This window comes from Scomber scombrus, chromosome 18 (assembly GCF_963691925.1).
Source record: "Scomber scombrus chromosome 18, fScoSco1.1, whole genome shotgun sequence".
Taxonomy (NCBI): Eukaryota; Metazoa; Chordata; class Actinopteri; order Scombriformes; family Scombridae; genus Scomber; species Scomber scombrus.
In genome coordinates this window covers 24,273,509-24,292,005 of record NC_084987.1, presented here as the reverse complement: position 1 = coordinate 24,292,005, position 18,497 = coordinate 24,273,509, and the positions used below count along the sequence as shown (strand labels likewise).

The 18,497-nt window shown below is 40.9% G+C and overlaps 2 protein-coding genes across 2 annotated transcripts in view; one reads left to right on the top strand and one right to left on the bottom strand.

Annotated features, from left to right (window-relative positions):
* tanc2a (tetratricopeptide repeat, ankyrin repeat and coiled-coil containing 2a) overlaps positions 1 to 5,339 on the top strand; it is a 33,728-nt gene extending 28,389 nt beyond the window's left edge. The window contains exons 23-28 of the mRNA XM_062439082.1: positions 717 to 892; positions 1,709 to 1,841; positions 1,955 to 2,046; positions 2,143 to 2,277; positions 2,447 to 2,547; positions 3,236 to 5,339. Of these exons, the coding sequence (XP_062295066.1) occupies positions 717 to 892; positions 1,709 to 1,841; positions 1,955 to 2,046; positions 2,143 to 2,277; positions 2,447 to 2,547; positions 3,236 to 5,156 (2,558 nt within the window). The 3' untranslated portion in view covers positions 5,157 to 5,339. The remainder of the gene's footprint in view (positions 1 to 716; positions 893 to 1,708; positions 1,842 to 1,954; positions 2,047 to 2,142; positions 2,278 to 2,446; positions 2,548 to 3,235) is intronic.
* Positions 5,340 to 11,332: 5,993 nt separating this feature from the next.
* Positions 11,333 to 18,255, bottom strand: LOC133999797 (transmembrane ascorbate-dependent reductase CYB561). The gene is made up of 5 exons (XM_062439113.1): positions 18,051 to 18,255; positions 13,155 to 13,253; positions 12,669 to 12,772; positions 12,345 to 12,502; positions 11,333 to 11,525 (listed from the first exon to the last, which is right to left on the bottom strand). Exons 1-5 carry the CDS (start codon positions 18,253 to 18,255, stop codon positions 11,333 to 11,335), a joined length of 759 nt encoding a protein of 252 aa, XP_062295097.1.
* Positions 18,256 to 18,497: the final 242 nt, after the last annotated feature.

The following is an 18,497-nucleotide window of genomic DNA, read 5'->3' as shown; positions in this document are numbered from 1 at the left end:
TAACCAAAAAATACACTGAATACCCTTAAATTCCCTCAAATTATTTTCTACAAATATTATATGAGTCTAGACAGACGTCTGGATGTAAACTCCAACTTAACTGGTTGGTGGACACATACTACTACGAGGTTGTATTTCTAGTTTATTGTTGTAAGGATAACGTCAATTAAGCACTTTTGCTTTCCCAGTAAAAGCCTTTCCAAGCACAGAATCCCCTCTGTCCTTGTACTTTTAATGCAGCAGCACATTTTATAGAAATTAATCACCCAGTCTCTTCCTTTAAAGTCTAAGTATTTACAGAAACTGCTCCTTGAGAGGAAGGCAGACTGGATTTCCAGATTGGGCACGTAAAAATTGAGAGGGACATACAAGGAAATAGACTTGGATCCAGTACTTGCTGGTACACAATTTGACCAATCAGCTGTGTGAAGACTGAGATCAGCTGATTAAAGCTGAGTCAAGCCTGGTGTGCTCGTGCTTGGTTAAAATGAAAACCTACAGCCACATGAACCTTTGTGGAATAGTTTGGAGAAGCAATTTGGACGTGATTTGAATACCTTTTATTTAAGAATTTATAGTATATGGGACAGAATTTTGCTGATTTATTCACACAGTTTAAGCCCTTCTCTAGTTCCGATACAGACCTCTGACCCCAAGAGCATCTCTAACCCGAATGGACAATGAGAATCTCTCTGTCTCTGTATTCCTGTTTCAAGGAGCCTCACTTGACCAGATCGACAGAGAAGGGTTAACGGCACTGAGCTGGGCGTGTCTGAAAGGCCAGCTCCCATTGGTCACAGAGCTGGTGGAGAGGGGTGCGGCCACGACACACGCTGACCGCAGTGGACGGACACCTCTGGATCTGGCTGCCTTCTGTGGTGACCCAGAAGTGGTGCGTAAAACACACAAAGTCGTCATTGTATTTGGCCAAGAATTCTTAATAATAAAGAGATTTTGCAACAAAAAAAGAAAGTTTACTTAAATCTGGTTGGACTACCAGCATGCACTGCTAAACCTCTAATGATTCAGAATGCAGCTGTGCTTCTGGTGTTCAACTAACCTACACAAGCTCGTGTCACACCTCTATTCGTCAACCTCCACAAGCTCCAGATTGCAGCTCGCATCAAGTTCACAGCTTTGATGCTTGCCTACAAGTTGACCAATGAAATTGCACCCTCTTATATTAAGTCACTCATCAAACTGTAAGCCCCCTCCTGTCCGCCTTGGTCTGTAAAAGAACAATGTCTGGTTGTACTGTCACTACCTGGTAAGAAATCACTATATAGATTTTTCTTGTTCTTTTTGGTTCCACAAAGGTGGAATGAACTACCCACCTACACAAGGTCTGCTGACTCCATTGGTGAATTCAAGAAACACCTCAACACTTAAGCCCTTTTAACCTTTTTGCATTTTGTTGATTATTGCACTACTTTCTTGTTGTTTGTGGGTATTTATTATCCATTTATATACTTTCAGTTGTTTCTTATTTAAAAAAAAAAAACAACCTCTGCTTAAAATCGTTCCCATTGCACTTGTACCTGGTCAGCTACTTGAGAATTTGTACCACATCTCTTTTGAGGCACTGCCCCCCCCTACAATTGAGTTTGTTGCCATGCTTCTAAGCAGCTTTGGATGAATGACAAAATGTAAATGTAAATCAATAAAACATGCTAAACATCGCCCTTGTTCGTGTCCTTCTCTGTTTTAGGTGCAGCACCTGGTGGATCACGGTGCATCTGTGGAGCATGTGGACTCTAGCGGGATGCGTCCTCTGGACCGAGCGGTCGGCTGCAGAAACACTTCAGCAGTTATTGCTCTGCTCAAAAAGGGAGCCAAGATAGGTAAAAAAAGAAAAGAAAAAAAAAAGACTTACATGTATAAGCATTTGACACCATGACCGTGGCTTTATTCGGATTTACAAGTAGTACTACTGTGTGTGTGTATGTGTTTCTAGGACCAGCCACCTGGGCCATGGCGACCTCTAAACCAGACATCTTAATGGTTCTTCTCAGTAAACTAATCCAAGAAGGAGACAGACTGTACAAGGTAACACACACAGATACACACATTTAACCAGACGCGCACACATTTATTTGATATTGTAAGCATTTTTTTTGTCTGTGTGTGTGTGTCTATTTGTAGCAAGGTAAAGTGAGGGAAGCTGCTCACTCCTACCAGTCGGCTCTCCAGAAGTTTCCAGGAGACGAGCTGAAGACATTTAGACAGCTGAAAGTGTGTGTGCTCCTGAACCTGTCACGCTGCCGCCGCAAGATGAATGTGAGTGTCTCTCTCTCTCTCTCTCACACACACTCACATACAGTCCATTTTTAAAGATGACGCCTAATTTAATTCCAACCCATGATGTGCTTTGCTTTGATGTCAAGAATGTTTTGTTTTTCACTTTATCTCTTTATTTACCATCATATATTGATTTTTTTCCATGCAGGATTTTGCCCTTGCTGAGGAGTTTGCTACCAGGGCACTGGAGCTAAAAGCCAAATCTTATGAGGCCTTTTACGCCAGAGCTCGCGCCAAACGCAGCCGCAGGTAACCATAGCAACATAGCGTCATGTGATTGAACAGAACAAAATAACCCTAACCATATCATGAGCCATTCTGTGGTTATCTGATAAGAGAGTCTGTGTATTGATGTCCAGCTGAAAGTCAATGAGTTTAGAGACTGTGCCTTTTTTGGGGAGTTTGGGAGCTTCGTAGCCTCTTGAGCTTCACATTACTCCAACCTTACTTCCTGTGAAGAGAAAATAGATCTTCCTGGTTCATAGATGGTGTGTGTCAAATGGATTTTCTTGGATAGTAGCGAGTTTGTAGGTGACCAATGTGAGAAATTGTTGATTAAAGTGAGGAAGAGCTGCACAGATGCAGCTCCACTTTATTGTCCTAATCGATCTTTACCCACATGTCAAGAAAACTGGACCTCAATCAGGAGTACACTGTTCTTCTGCTTGTTGGGGTCCCAATAAATGATTTTCTGTAAGAACTGTACTCCCCTTTGCCTTCCATTCTCTTGATCTAACAGTGCTATTGGGGAGGCACTACAGAGGGCTTGCTGGCAGCCTGGGTACTGAAATGTTTGTAGGTAGTAGTGAGGGCTAAGACAAAATCCATTCAGCTTGTAGAAAGAGTCCGTTTGGACCCCCAGATTGATTGACACCCTCTCTTTATGCCTTCTTCTGAAATTCTTCTGTTCCATCTTTCACTCTCTCTCACCTATCAGACAGTTCCATGCAGCCCTTGAGGACCTGATTGAGGCCAGTCGCCTCTGCCCATCCAACCGGGAGATCCAGCGCCTGCTGTCCCGGGTTAAAGAAGAGTGTCGGCAGGCTGCACAACAACAAGACCCCCAGCCACATTCATCACATCATGTTTATCAGCAAAATGTGACCAAGTCCATCAGCGAGGCCAGGAGCAGAGATTCAGGTTGTCAGCAGGTGCAGGACAGAGAGGGGCTTACCGAGGAAGAGGAGGAGGAGGAAGGCGAGGAGGGGAAGGAGGAGGGAGGTCACAGGGACGGAGATGCTCACCCACCCTTGTCCTCCTTCCACCCTCCACCAGCAGTTCAAAGCCTTGACAGTTACTGCCACCCAGGGGTGCAATCACCTCCCTCCCTTTCCCCCACTCACCTGTATCGTCACGTCCCCAGTCCCACCCACTCCCCTTCCTCCTCTTCTCCCTTTCACGCTGCGCCTCCTCCTCCTTCATCCTATCGTTTCAGCCCTCCTACCTCCCCAGGGCAGCATCAGCAGCGAGGCAGCCCAATGTCAGAAAGTATGCCTGCATTGTCAGGAACTGGGGGTCTACACCACCATCCACAATCTGTCTCAGCTCTCCACCACTCAGACCAGAACCAGGGAGCTCAGCAGCACCACCATCAGGCCAGTCAGAGATATTTCCAAAAGGAGAACCCTGTCCACAGCCAGTGGCATCAACCAACCAAAGCCCAAGTTGTCAGAACCAGTCAGCCCAGTTCCTCAGCCCATTCCAACATGGCTTTGGGAAGCTCTGCCTACTCCCAGTTTGGTCAGCTGCCCCAAGAACTTGCTGAGTTGGGGGAAGGCATGTGCCTGAGCCCCTTAGATATCAGGCCTAACCTGCAGGTCCAGGCGGGTCTGAGTTCTGGAGCTTCATATCCACTAGAAGATGTGGATGTTGACCTCGTTTGCCAGGCAAGACCTGCATCTGGCTATGGGAGAGGGGCAGGAGGGGAGAGGGTGGGGATTAATAGATTTGGCCAGGCCCATCAGTTTAGCCGCAACCAATCCAAAGCAGCGTACTACCCCATGGAAGTTACTGAGGCAACACTGGGGCCTCCTGAGACCCTCCCACCATCACATGATTATCAATACCAGCACCATGGCGGACTACGACGCCCGCTGAGTGCCCACCCAGCCTCTTCGCCTGCTCCTCCCCCCAGGCCTCTCATCCACCCCCAGAATGTCAGTGTTCGTTTTTCCACAAGCAGTGGAAGCCTCACTGGGGGCCAGCCAACTAATCTAGGCCCAGGCTTCAGGACCTCTGCCTCTGCCCAGCACATGGATGTACCTTCTGATCTGGCCTCTGTGGGAGGGGTTACTGGTTTCCATGACGATCTCTTTCTGATCTCCTCTCCCCAAACGGAAATATGCATGGTAGGAGGTGGGACTTACCCTGGGGAAGCAGGCCGTTCGTCTAGGAACACTCCTTTTATGGGTGTTATCGACAAGAAGGTGAGGGTCCACCCGCAGTACCCGCAACAAGGTCCTGCTAGTTCTGCATCCTGCCTCAGCCCCTCTCGCTCCTGGGCTGTATCATCAGTGGACACGGTCGTCACCTCGCCTAGCAAAACTCCCGCCAATCAAGGAGACTTCAATCAAACACAGCCCTTCTCCATCGCCTACCACAACCGCAGCAACAACAACGCCCACAACGGTCACCTCCTACATGACAACCAGCTCGACTACTATGGGATGCTGCCGGGCAACAGTCCTCAGGGTGAAGGCTCGGTGCAGGTTGCCGGTCAGAATCCCTCCTACCTTGACGTGAAGCTGGCTCGAACGCTGCCGGTGATCCATAACTGCTCAGACAGACCGACTGACAGACAGAAAGGCCCAACCTCTCCTGTCAAACCAAAAAGACCCTTTGTAGAGTCCAATGTATAAAGAAAAGTTTAAATGTAAAGTCAGACACAAGAGTGTTTAAGAAGTCAACGCACTTGTATATTCCAAGATCCACCAGGCCTATGGAATTATTAGGCCAGACTATGCTTGAAACTAACTAGTTTGTACAGCGTGTAGTTTGTAAAACAATGACGTACAGAGGAACAAGACGCAATAATCGTTCAAATGGGGATAACAGTAGACACTTTAAGTCAATGAGAGCTTGAGAGAGAAGTTCAAATTTTGCTTACATTTCCCCTACGCACACCTGGCCAATCGTTGCATGAAGCGGACTGGCTTTTCGGATTCTCACTTTTGGAAAGATAAGCACTTCATTAGAAACATATCGACTCCTTTATTGCTCAGAAGAGAACAGAAGAAGCGGAAGAAATTAAACATATAAGTTTGATATGCATGTCAAAGGTCAGATCGGTCAGTTACTTAGCCAGAGACAAAGGAAAGAAGCAACAACAAAAGGAATGAGGGAAGGGCGAGTGTTCCTGCCATTACATAGCACAAGGAAGAAGAGGAAGATAAGGAGGAAGTGCTTTAAAGAAAAGTTTTCATCCCATCATCTATGTAGCTTACCTTTTACTAAGGCACTGCTCTAGAGTTTTTTTGCCAAGTTCATGTCTGCAACTCTAGGCAGTGACATCCAGTCAGACAGACACAAAAGCACCACTATCACCTCTGTCTGCTCCGTACGCCTTTAATAAATATTCTCTTTTAAGTTTGAAAGCGCTTAAATGATACAATGACAGGAAACCTGGAGACAGTCACAACAGGATCCAGGCTCCAAAACTTGTGCCAGTCAGACGCTGGTCAGTGACCTAGTCCCAAGCCATAGTTTGAGAAACTAGGATGATGCTGTCATTGAATAAGCACTGACTTGCTGTATATATAACAAAAATAAGTGATATTTATCTTTTTTAAGTTATGTCTGTATTAAACTGTATAAATATTGTTTCTCTTAAAACTGTATATTCCTTTTGGATTTGCCTTTACATGTTTATTTTGAGGGTTTCTAACTCTGAACCCTGTTTTCAAAGAGACAAAAAAGAAGAGTTATCGTTCCTGCTTGTGTATGATGGCATCAATCTGCAATGAACATCTTGTAAAAATGCCTTTTAAGATTTTGTTTTGCTTCATGTAGTTATTTTTCTTTTTTCTATGAAGACCTTTTGGTCCTAACTGTCCTAATTTATGCAAACCACAAGAATCTTTACTGATATACCAGAGCCCCTTACACTCATTGCCATGGAAACATAGTGCTTACATGTCCCATGAACTGATGATTGGCTACTACTATCTGTAGTAAGCAGATGATGTTTGCTAAACCCCTACCCAAGACAGACATTATCCAGTTATAGCTTTAGCAACTGTAGCCACACAGAGCAGGCCGGTCAAGCTTTGTATTTCTGTGCTTGTGGCTTTAATAAGATTGATACTCAACATCTGAAGACTTAGGAGGGTGGTCTGTTATTGTGTAGCCTTTTCCAAAACCAAAAAAACACAAGAGTAAAAGTTTAAGGAATGGGATAAACCGTTTAATGCTACGTTACTACTAGCTTACTAACCTACATTTGCTTGGTAAGCTAGTAGTAGCATTACTTCAAAAGCAAAGGAGGAGATATTTGACTAACTTTAAGTAATCAAGTACATATTACGATTCTCGTTTTAATGAAATTCAGGTGGAGGCAGCATTTTTTTAGCCAACTCCTTGGGTTAACGTTAGCTTGATTAGCTACAGCGGATCAAATCTGCTAGTAAGTTACTTCAGACAGAAAATGCAATGGTTGACGGCTTGACATAAGAAGCCTGCTTTTGTCTACCTCTGAAATTAAGGACCCATTTTTTCAAAAACGACTATAACTGCTGAATAGTAAAAGCTTGACAGTCATAGCCATAGTAAGAAAGTAAGTGTGGGGCTTAGCAAACAGTAGCCTACAGGGGCTAGTTTTGGAGATGGGGTGTGACTAACAGATGACATTCAGACAGTGGAACTAAGCTTTCATTTAAGAAAAAAAAAACTATTTTATGCACACGAATGCCTGTTTTTTGTACATTTTGTTTCTAATAAATCAGCAGCTTGATTTCAGAGTTGCTGATGCTAAAGAAACCTTTGACCTCTGACCTCTCTGTCACAGTACGGTCTCTCTCACCACTGCCCTTTTTTCTGACAGCTCAGGAGTCTCCAGCTGTGAGAAAATGTGATAAAAACTTAATCACTCTGGTTAGCAAGCCATTTTCACAGTCTGCCTGCTGGAATAGTGGCAGTCCTGGACAGTTATGGTCATGAAATATAAGCAAGATGATTGGATGTGCAAGACTGGATGAAAATGATCATAGTGCATCAGTGTTGATTTACATCTTTGCAGAGCTAAACAACAGATAAATAAAACTGTGTGTTGTGCTGTACATGTAAAATGGTAGGATTGTAGCTCCTACGTAGGGGTCCCAAACCCCAAGTTTAAAAAAAAAAAAAAAAAAACTGTTGTTGGAGCAGAGCAGGGTCAGTGTGTTCCCTGTAAGTGAGCTTTTTCACCGTGTTTATGATAAGTTAATATTTCAAATCCAGGACAGTTACAACAATAAGAAGAACGTCATTATTAAACATTTAAAACAACTTGAATGTGTTTTTAAACAGCTCATGTGAAATTACTGACTGCTGGATTAACATTACAAACAGGAATAAAGGTGAATGAAAGACAAATGTGCATCTCTCTGTATCTCTTACTGGGTATTTTAAGTCAGGTTCCAAAATGAACATTGAAATAGGTTTTTTCTTGCTGTAATCATTCCTCTGTCATACTGACCAATAGAAGTTCCCTTCATAAGGCACTTACAGTAATGGAGGACACAATCCACAGTCCTCCTCCTGTGTAAAAATGTATTTAAATCTTAAACTAAATGAAGTTTCAGTCCAAATGAGTCAAATCAAGAAGGTTACAGTCTTTTTAGTGCCAAAGTCCCTCTTTTTGTTACTATACTTCCACCACAGCTCAACAGGGAAACACAAAGAGGGAATTTGATGCTAAAAAGACTGTAAATGTGTCAGATATCCACTTGATATGACTAACTCAGACTGCTGAAGCATCTTAGCTTCTACTTTTAAATGTAGATTTTGTCCTCCAACACTTCCATTAAAAGCACATTTGAACGAGATCTTTTAATAGTATGAACAAGAGGAATGATTACAGTGAGGAAAACCTCTTCCACCATTCATATGGATATCTGATTATTGTTTTAAGACAGACTTGAAAATGTGTAAATCTGTCCTTTAAGGCTGTAGCTTCTGTGGCTTTGTCCAAAAAATAGTTTTTTTAATTTTTAAACATTAAATTTAAATTTGTCCAGCTGGTTAAAGACTAAATATTCTAAACTAATGACATTACCATTAGCAAAAATCAGCATACTAAAGCACTAAAGTAAGACAGTGAAAATGGTAAATATACCTGCTAAGCATTTTAGTATTGTCATTTTAGGCATGCTGCCATGCTAGTTTTAGCATTATTAACTAAGCACCACTGTGCCTGGCGATAGCCTCATTGAGCTGCTAGCTTGACTTATGATTCTTATTATTGATTCTTATTAAATGATGCTTTAACATCTACAGTAAAGTTATATCAGAAGTTTAAATCTAGGTGCCAATCACAATGGTGAGAAAAAGTCACAGTGCAGTGTTCTAATGAGATTAAGATTTTATTTTGAATAATTACACACATATAAACATACAATAATATAAAATACACAGGCTACAGCTAGTTCAAAGGCAACTTGTCTGCAAAAGCTTCGATTAGGCGCGAGTCCACAAGTCAAAACAGAAAATCAAAAAAAAAGCTGCATGTTTGAGATTTGGTTCAACACATTCAAAGATATGATTTTAACATTGATATAAGTGCATCAAGTAACCAAAGTCTAATAACTTACATCTGAATACACACAGAGCAGACAGTCTACTTACTCACAAATAACTTACAGGAGCACAAATACATTTAGCTTATGCTTTATGTTTTGTGGGCAAACTCCTTCTCACAACTGGCCATTGATCAGACACGGACACTGTTGGACATCGGAAAAAACAATTTTAGTGCAAATAATAATTTGGGGCTTTGACTTCTAACAGTATTGTGATGCAAATCATTTTCACAAAAAGTTAAACTTTCCTTCTGATGTTTAAAAGTGAATGACTTTAGAAATGCCATCACTTGAGATGCTAATGATGGTTTCCTCTGAGAACAAAAAACTCTTACATTTTGAAGTGAACTTTCAAAAGTTTGCAATTATGACACAGTTTTGACACTGCAGACCTTTATTTGTCCTTCAAAAATGTTTTTTGAATTATGCACTGGGATAAATGCAAAACATCTCTCATGGGTGGTCCCACATAATATACGTAGATCCAGGAGATGGTCAAATGTCAGTGCAATGTTTGCCATCAGTTTCACTTTTGATGTGTAACAGAGCCAAACTGTACAATAGTGGCAACATCTGACCAGTATGCAGGACTGTGTTGCCTGAGTACTGGGAGGTAGAGTATCGGGTTGGGTGGAGCCTTTCTGTTGCGGTCTTAGTCTATGTTCGGTCTCAGTCTACGTTAGGGTTTTGTTATTTTCAAATGCAATTGTGTGGAAAGAGAAAAATAACTGTCAGTAATAAGTGAAATAAATCGGGTTTGGGTCTCACATTTAGCAGTATCAGACAGGTCGGGTATGGGTTCGGGTTGGGTTTTTGGACCAAGGCCATAAATACAATACTGCTAGAGCCCATCTGGAAATGAATACACTTTTAAGCTTAATTTATACTTAATACTGCGTTACTGCGATAAAGGGTTATGTAGTGCCTGTAGCAGATACATGCAAATCTTCAGAGGCCTCAAACGATGTAGAAACTGCAAGAACTGAGATTTACTGTTTGTATAACACAAACTCCAACAAGTTCCTGATGCTGGTGAACATTGTCAATAATGAAGATAAGGTCAAGGAAGAGTCAGTAATCTTCTTTGAAATTGTACTCTGAACTAAATAAAAACCTACACCATGGGCATCTATGGCTGAGCTTAAGTTAACCCCTTGCGTGAAACAAAAATCTGGCTTTAAAGTGAATTTATGCAAATTCTAAATACTTTTAGCACCTACAGGACTTGAAGCCATTCAAAATCAGGACATCTTATATCTCTCAAAAAAATATAAACCAATTTATATATTGAATCTGATTTGGTGTGATGCAATTTTCCTTTTACTATAATCTTTGTACTTTAATAGGCTTCTTCTATTGATCATTATGAATGAATTATTACAAAATTCATTGTAAATAACTGCGTAAAAGGTGAATGATTTGTTCAGTGATCTATGAAATCATATGGAAGGTTGGTGAGATAAAAGTAGAGCGTAACAATGATTAAAGCCTCCTATCCATGATATAATGACTTCACTGAACCAAAACTTTTGAGAACTAAGGGGCGAATTCACAAAAAGACTGCGCAGCTCTTGCGGCCACTAAACCTGCGCAAACAAGACAAAAAGAAACAAAGCAATCAAAGAGCATCTCGGTTCTAATTTGCTATTTGCGTGTATTTAATTTAGGTCATTAAGGCGCAAAATTGGCCCTTATCTATGCAAATGAGCTTCATTTGAAAAACAGTCCAATTCGCAAAGACAGACGCTAATAGCGACATGCAGTTTGAGTGAAATTATTAGTGTCCTTAGAGAGTTGGTAACTGAAGCACATTTATAAGGGGTGTTACATCCAGACTTTCCAGTGACCATGTCACGTTTAAATTCCTTGAGTGGAATGTCTGTACCCCGTTGGTCAGGACATGAAAATATTTTGTTCTATGTTCTGTTTTCTCTCTGCCTACTGTGTTCTTGGCACAAAGGCAACATTTATACTTTGCCACATGGATAAGACGCAAAACAAGGGCAAAACTGTCTGGGCATTTTTGTCCTGTAATGTGATTAGCACAATATCTTTTGTGAATTGGACCTTGGGATGGGGAAGTTCACAGATGCACAATTCATGGTGCTATCAACGGCCGCAATCGATTCTTTGTGAATTCGCCTCTCAGTCTTTTTTGCCACTGGCAACACTCATGACCAATTAAGATGAAACTTTGTAATTCTGACTAGTATTAACATAGACTGGTAGCACAGCTAATCTGTTGGGACGTTAGACTGAGGTCAGGGCGTTGTTGGTGACCCGCCTTCTGTCAGGGTCTTGAAGTGGACAGACAGAGACTCCTCTTCTGGGTTGGGCGGGCGTCTGTACTCCTCCCTGGTGATCAAGTACCCCAGTAGCAACCCGAAACACACCAGCAGGATGCCCAAGACGTTGGCCAGAACTCCTTCTGGGGCGAACGCAGAGTAGGTTGGCCTGGGCCCAGAGAGGGTGTCAAAGATTCAGAAGATAGAGGAACATCAATGAGTCATAGGGTGACAGAAAGGGAGATAGGTTTGTAGACATTGGGCCAAAATCAATAATCACTATGAACTGATCAATTCTTAAGGAACAGCTTAACATTTTGGACAGCAGTCGCTTAGCTTAGCTTAGCTTAGCATAAACACTGTAAATAGGAATACAGCTAGCCTTGCTCTGCCCAAATATAACAGAACCTCTGAAACTCACTAATACATAATACCTAATATTATTAATCTGTACAAATCTAAGTGTAACAATGTCAATTTGCTGTTTAACAGGGAGTTACTAGTATTTATTGGCTCAAAGCAGTTTCCAGGTGATTGCTTGAAATTTGCTTTGGACACTACTTTTTCCATTCAATTTTGGAATTTCAGGGCACTATGTGGTGGATACATTTACACACTCAGCATTCAAACACATTGGGTAAATGTAATGCACTCTATAGAAAGCAGAGATTTGTGGGGTTTCCAGCACAGCCTCTAAGTCTTCAAATGACAGCTCAACTGCTTTCAGCTCTCCTCACCAGATAGTTCAGCTTTCTCTAAACTGCCTACAGGATTTAAACTTGATATATGATATATGATATGAAATATTTATCACGTTTACCATTCCATTTTGTAACTGATGTGGCAGAAATTTCTGAGAGGTATACCTCAAAAATGGTGCAAATAAAACGATAACAATCCCGATTTGATACCATTAGAGGTAAATGAGGATATATGTGCTTTTATAATGGAAGCGGAGACACAGGCAGATACAGACATAAAGACATACATGATGCTGAAGAGGAGTTTCTCTGTGATGCCGAGCAGGCTGGTTCCTATGGCCAGAACCAGCAGAGCCAGACCACAGAACACATGGATGGGGAGGTATGAGGCTCGTAACCATGACGATGCAGCAGGAAACAGGAAGAACGATAAACCCATCACCCACTGGTGTGAGAGACCAACAAAGAGCAAGATTAAAGTGTAACTGTATTAAACCACATTTGAGATTTGTAGTGTGTGTTTGTTTGTGTGTGTGTGTGTGTGTGTGTGTGTGTGTGTGTGTGTGTGTGTGTGTGTGTGTGTGTGTGTGTGTGTGTGTGTGTGTGTGTACCTGTATGCAAAAAAGGACCATGGTAATGATGCCACACCAGCTGTGTAGAGAGTACATGTCTGGAATCTTAGCTGCTCTGTGGAAGTCAAACACAGCTACAACACCTACATACACACACACACACACACACACACACACACACACACACACACACACACACACACACACACATAGCTTTAAGAGTTCAACAATGCAAATCCCGGTGTCAGATATAATGTTAGGTGCCCTCTCTCTCTCTCTCTCTCTCTCTCTCTCTCTCTCTCTCTCTCTCTCTCTCTCTCTCTCTCTCTCTCTCTCTCTCTCTCTCTCTCTCTCTCTCTCTCACACACACACATACACACACACACACACACACACAAACACACACACACAAACACACACACACACACAAACACACACACACACACACACACACACACACACACACACACACACACACACACACACAGGTATAAGCTTACACACAGGTACGTCTCTCTCTCTTACCTATGATACTGATGATGAGGGCAAGCAGATGAATGATGCCATGAAGCATCTTCACATTCCTCTTCGCCTCATTACGAAATACTCTGTAGACCAGGATGGCTGGAGAGAGAGTGAGGAGGGGTTATAGTTAGATAGAGGTGAGAGAGATATTACCAAAAATGAATGATGTCCATTTAAAAAACAAGGAAACTAATATAGAGATATTCATGTCTCTATCAGGATGATTTGTAATTACTTTAATGACACTATTTCGGTTTAATACCTGCAAAACTGACATTCATATCAGCCTCAGCTGTGCTTTGTGTTTAGTGCTAATTGGCCAATTTTAGCATGCTAACATGCTAAACTAAAGTGGAGAACATAGTGATTATCATACTGAGATGCTAGCACAGCTGTAGAGTTCCAATTTTGTTCTTAAAACATTGTTCAAAAGCATAAGGTCACATAGCTTATTTGTGAGGAGGTTGTGTAAGCAATGGAAAAGTTGGTTTTGAAGTGTCCATGAACACCTATTGGCAAAAATCTTAAAAGCTCCATAAATTCTTTTGTATGCAAATTTAAGCGCATTATTTTTTCCAAACATTCGGATGCTGTTCATATCTGTTTAAAATGCATTATATGCTCCTATTCAAATCATGCATTCGTATTCTTTTACAACCTGGGGTCCATATCTTTGCAAGATAGTAATGTCTTATTTTCTTCTTATCTTTGTTTTCCTTTTAATACCTTACATTTCTGGTTTTACCCACTTTATTTTACAGTGAATTTTATTCTTTATTTATTATATTTTACAATATTTTATTTTATTTGGGTATTCTGAATTTTTACATTTTTATCCGACCTCTAGTGTTTAACATTTATGAGACTTATGAAAGCGTTTCCTCACTTCCTGTTTTAATTGAGCCATTATTTATTTATTTATTTTGGTTTTGGTTTTTTTTACTATGTAAAGCACTCTGTGTTACATTACTATGTATGAAAAGCAATATACAAATAAAGTCTGATTGATTGATTGACAATGTGTGAGACATGATGAACATATGAGAGACACATGAAATGTGATAATTACAGCACATACACTGTAGAAGGTGTAAATATGAGAGCATACATGTATTTTCCTTTATCGGAGTAAAAGGTTGAACTTCACACAATTGCTTCTTGTGTTCATTTCAAATCCTTTCTTTTGGCTACCTAAGCCAGCAGCATTGTACCATTTCCACTAAGCAGCTTCAGTGCTAGGTGCCAATTAGTGTTTATAGAGCAAGCACAAAGACCCAAGTGTGCCAGATTCCTCAAATTTGTCACAATATCATATGAGTACTGTTCTTTATATCAACTCTACACCACCCAGGTGTTAAATATATATATTCAAAGTGGCCAACAATGCAGATGATATGTGGGTACAAATGAAAGAGACAAAATATGTGCTGTCACATGTAACCACATTGGTGTGGCAATTGGCTTAGGGCAACAAATAAGCTATGAGGTGTGTGTGTCTTTTTGTGTCTGTGTGTGAGGGCCCCCCCTGAGGCTTGCTAATGTCCAGCTGACCTTTGCTTTTATCGCTGTAATGCAATCTGGCTCTGTAACAGACAGCTGTTCTGTTGAACCAGTTGAAATAATGTGATTACTCCCATTAGTAGAAGTACACAGGGCTGCAGGAGTGACGCTAAACAGGAGAAAAATACAGACATCTCACTTTGTCATCATTTCAGGGACCAAGGACGTCACCAAGATTGGCTGCAGCGTGAACAGTCAACATGAATACGTCATAGAAAATCTGGACAGTAACAATACAGACAGCAGCTCACCCGAAAAAGTAGCAAGTTTACCCTTTTTTAAAAGTTTTCTATCTTGAGGAGCAGGAGTGTCAGCATTGGAGATTTTAATTAAGATAAATTAAAACTTCCAAGCTAAGTTGTTCAGCAGCTATGGAAAGGATCAGGCATTGGTAGAATATTAATACTGAAGCAGCAGTGTGTTTATAGCAGTACCTCCAAACTAAATTAGTACGGTTACCTTCCATCACTGCATAAGGGCCTGGTCATACCAAGAAGGGGTGTCTTCAAAAACTATGGTGGTTTTACAAACTTGGTGACGTCGGGACCTGGGCTAACATTAGTTACTTAAGCTATACTGTGCTAACAGGACATGTATCATTATCAAGTAATTAAATTTAGTGAAATATTGCAACAATAGTCAGACTCGGCGTAAGTCCTGGACAAGCCAGTTGTCAACCAATGCCTATATGTGCAACATCAAGTCTTCACATCTTACTTTCAGGGGAATCATTTCCAAAATGCCCACCAGCACACTCATCACAGGGCCAGAATTTAGCCATTTAGACCACAATAACTAGTTGAAAAAAATGAATTTGTATTTCTAGAGAGAAGTTGACAGTTTTGAATAAGAAACAATTGAAGACAACATCTTGTGGCCATCATGGACATTGCACTTTAGGGTACGTTCGTGCTGGTTTCGGCCTCAAGCCTCAGTTGCCGCTTGGGTCCATGGCACAAATTCATGGGTCAAAATTTGGAGGCACATAGAAATCTTGCCTACATTATGGGTTTTGAAAGTTGTAAACATTGTAAAAGCCCACTACCAATACCAACGTTGGGAAAATGTGTGTTCAATTGAGGTGACCCCATTGTGCTATCCCATCCCACTTGCCTTTTTGTCAGGTTAGCTACATTGCTGGTCCAAATGGTCTTCAAAGCTTTCATCATTGTGATGGTAGTGGGGTTTTCTAAATTCAAAGAACATGCCAATTAAAGCTCAAAGTTTCAATACGTTTAAAATTATAAACCTGAAGGGATAAAACAGCAGTGTTACATGGACAAAAAAGTGCCTCATTTCATCAAGGGTGGATTTAATTTATAAAAAGCCAGAAGGAATGAATCTGCATTTTGCTGACTGGTGCTTCCTCTGCCGTTGGTTCAATTCCCTGCTGAGCCACTCTGTCAAAGCTTCACTGGGTATGTCACAAACACACACACACACACACACACTCACACACACACACACACACACACACACACACACACACACACACACACAAAACACACCATTTCTCCCTAAGCATAAATCCGAGCGAGGATTGAGGGGTTTCTGGTTAATGTTAGTTTAATACAGCAGGTCAGCGTCACAGTGCTTGAGGCTATGCACATACGTACACTCACAACCACACTCATATACTAATAGGCTGATGAAAATATATCATCCTTGTCCTGTTCACATCTGCTTCCTGTTTCACTCAATTCTATTAATCCCAAAATGACGCATCGTAACCATGACTACTGGAAGAACTAGATGGGAGACCAGCCAGGTTTAGTCTGTCAGTAGTTTTTTGCCATGTTAGTGACGTGGCTCTAGGGACAGCAATGCTGGTCAGTCCACCACTTTGGTCCAGACTGAAATATCTCAACAAGTATTGGGTATGGGTTGCCATGAAATTTGGAATGGACATTTGTGGTCTCCAGAGGATAGGCCCTGCTTACTTTAGTGATCCCCTGATATTTCATCTAATGCTACCATGAGTTTGAGAGTTTTAGTTTTGAGTGAAATATCTTGACAACTGGTGGATAGATTGCTATGAAATTTGCTGCAGATATGCAAGGTCCCTAGAGGAGATTCAATTCTAATGACTTTAGTGATCCTATGAATTTGGATGTACTTAGGTTTATCAATCGGTCAATCAATCAATGAATCAAACTTTATTTGTATAGCACTTTTCATACACATAAGTGCAACTTAATGTGTTTTACACACAACTGACAAGCCGATCATAAAACAGAAAAAATGTAAACAGTAAAAAAATTCTAATAGTAAGACATGAGCTCACTCGTTAAAAAAACATGAAGCAACCTACAATATACTCCAACAATTGATCTGACTTTGTGCGAAGCATCACATGATTATTGTTTGTATTTTTAATCACCAGTAGACACAGAGTGCAAAAGATGGATTCCAGACACGTGTAATAAAGTTTTACTCCTGATTCACTTAATCACTGTATCTTTGTCAGCTTTTTGCTGTGTTGTCAATGAATAGGGGAGTTCCACTCTGCCACAGCAATGCATTGAGATTAATGCTAAGATCAATGCTAATGTAGTAACATGCATTCCATGTGGAATACATGGACTGATGGATATATGAAAGGTGATATATGGATACACAGGGGATGTGCAGTGTACTCACTATTTATTTACAATTGTTTTATTACAACTGTTGGTATACAGTTACACATGCATTTTAAATGTCTGCCTGGACTGTGATGAAATGATGGCTACTATACAATCTATCATCTACAATATAGATGATCTTGGACTATTGTTGCTTTTGTTTATCTCATGTGCATTTAATGTTCTCTGCTGTACAACCAATTACCGTAGGGCATGTTAGGACATTCATTTCTGAGTCTAATTATGGATGCAAGTATTTGCAAGTTAACATGCTAACTAAAAGTTAGGTTAAGCTTAACCAAATATGTATGGTTGTAATTTTGTAGATAAAATATCTGATTAAAATAGAACTTTGGGATAATGTTGTGAAAAATATGGCCATTACTTATAATACTTTATATATTAACTTTGTTTAACTATTACTTTTTCAATAGTGTTAGCAATGAAAGCACTCATTATGTGACCACATGATTTCAACTTTGAATCCAACCTGGAACCTTTATAGTCTACTACTAGTCTAACTACGTTTTGTCCTCTGAAGTGGAGGATGTTTAGGGAAAACAGGGATTGAGAAATTAAATAGGAATTGAAATATCACATATATGCAGCATTCTTCGATGAACCTGGTGACTTCTAGATCTACATAGACCTATCACTGGAATCAGTTCAGTTTGAAGTTTCCTCTTAGAGTGACTGATCAGTGTGAACTCACCATCGCCCTGAAGGAAGACCAACCCCAACACCATGCACAAAGGGTGCAAGTTGAACTCCCGCGCCGAGCCGTCCCAGGCAAAACCTCCGCGGTAGTGACCCATCCACACACCGGTCAACACCACCGACGCCAGACCCAGTAGCTGTGATGCTCCCACCAGGCACGCGAACATGGAGCGACGCGCACGTGGAGCAGAATCTTCCATGATCTGAAGAAGAAAAAGAGAAAGAGTACTAAGTACGACTGATGCTTCAGGCTGTACCATTTACTCAACCAAATTAGAGTGAATCAAATTAAGAAGCTGAGCTACAGAAAGACAAACACAGACTGTCACATGGCAAATGTAAAAGTAATCATGGCAAAGTAATCCTCTTTCTTTTGTAGAAGTTTAGATGTTATAACCAGATCATTTTGAATCGTTTAAACCTCATATACTATTGCAGATTA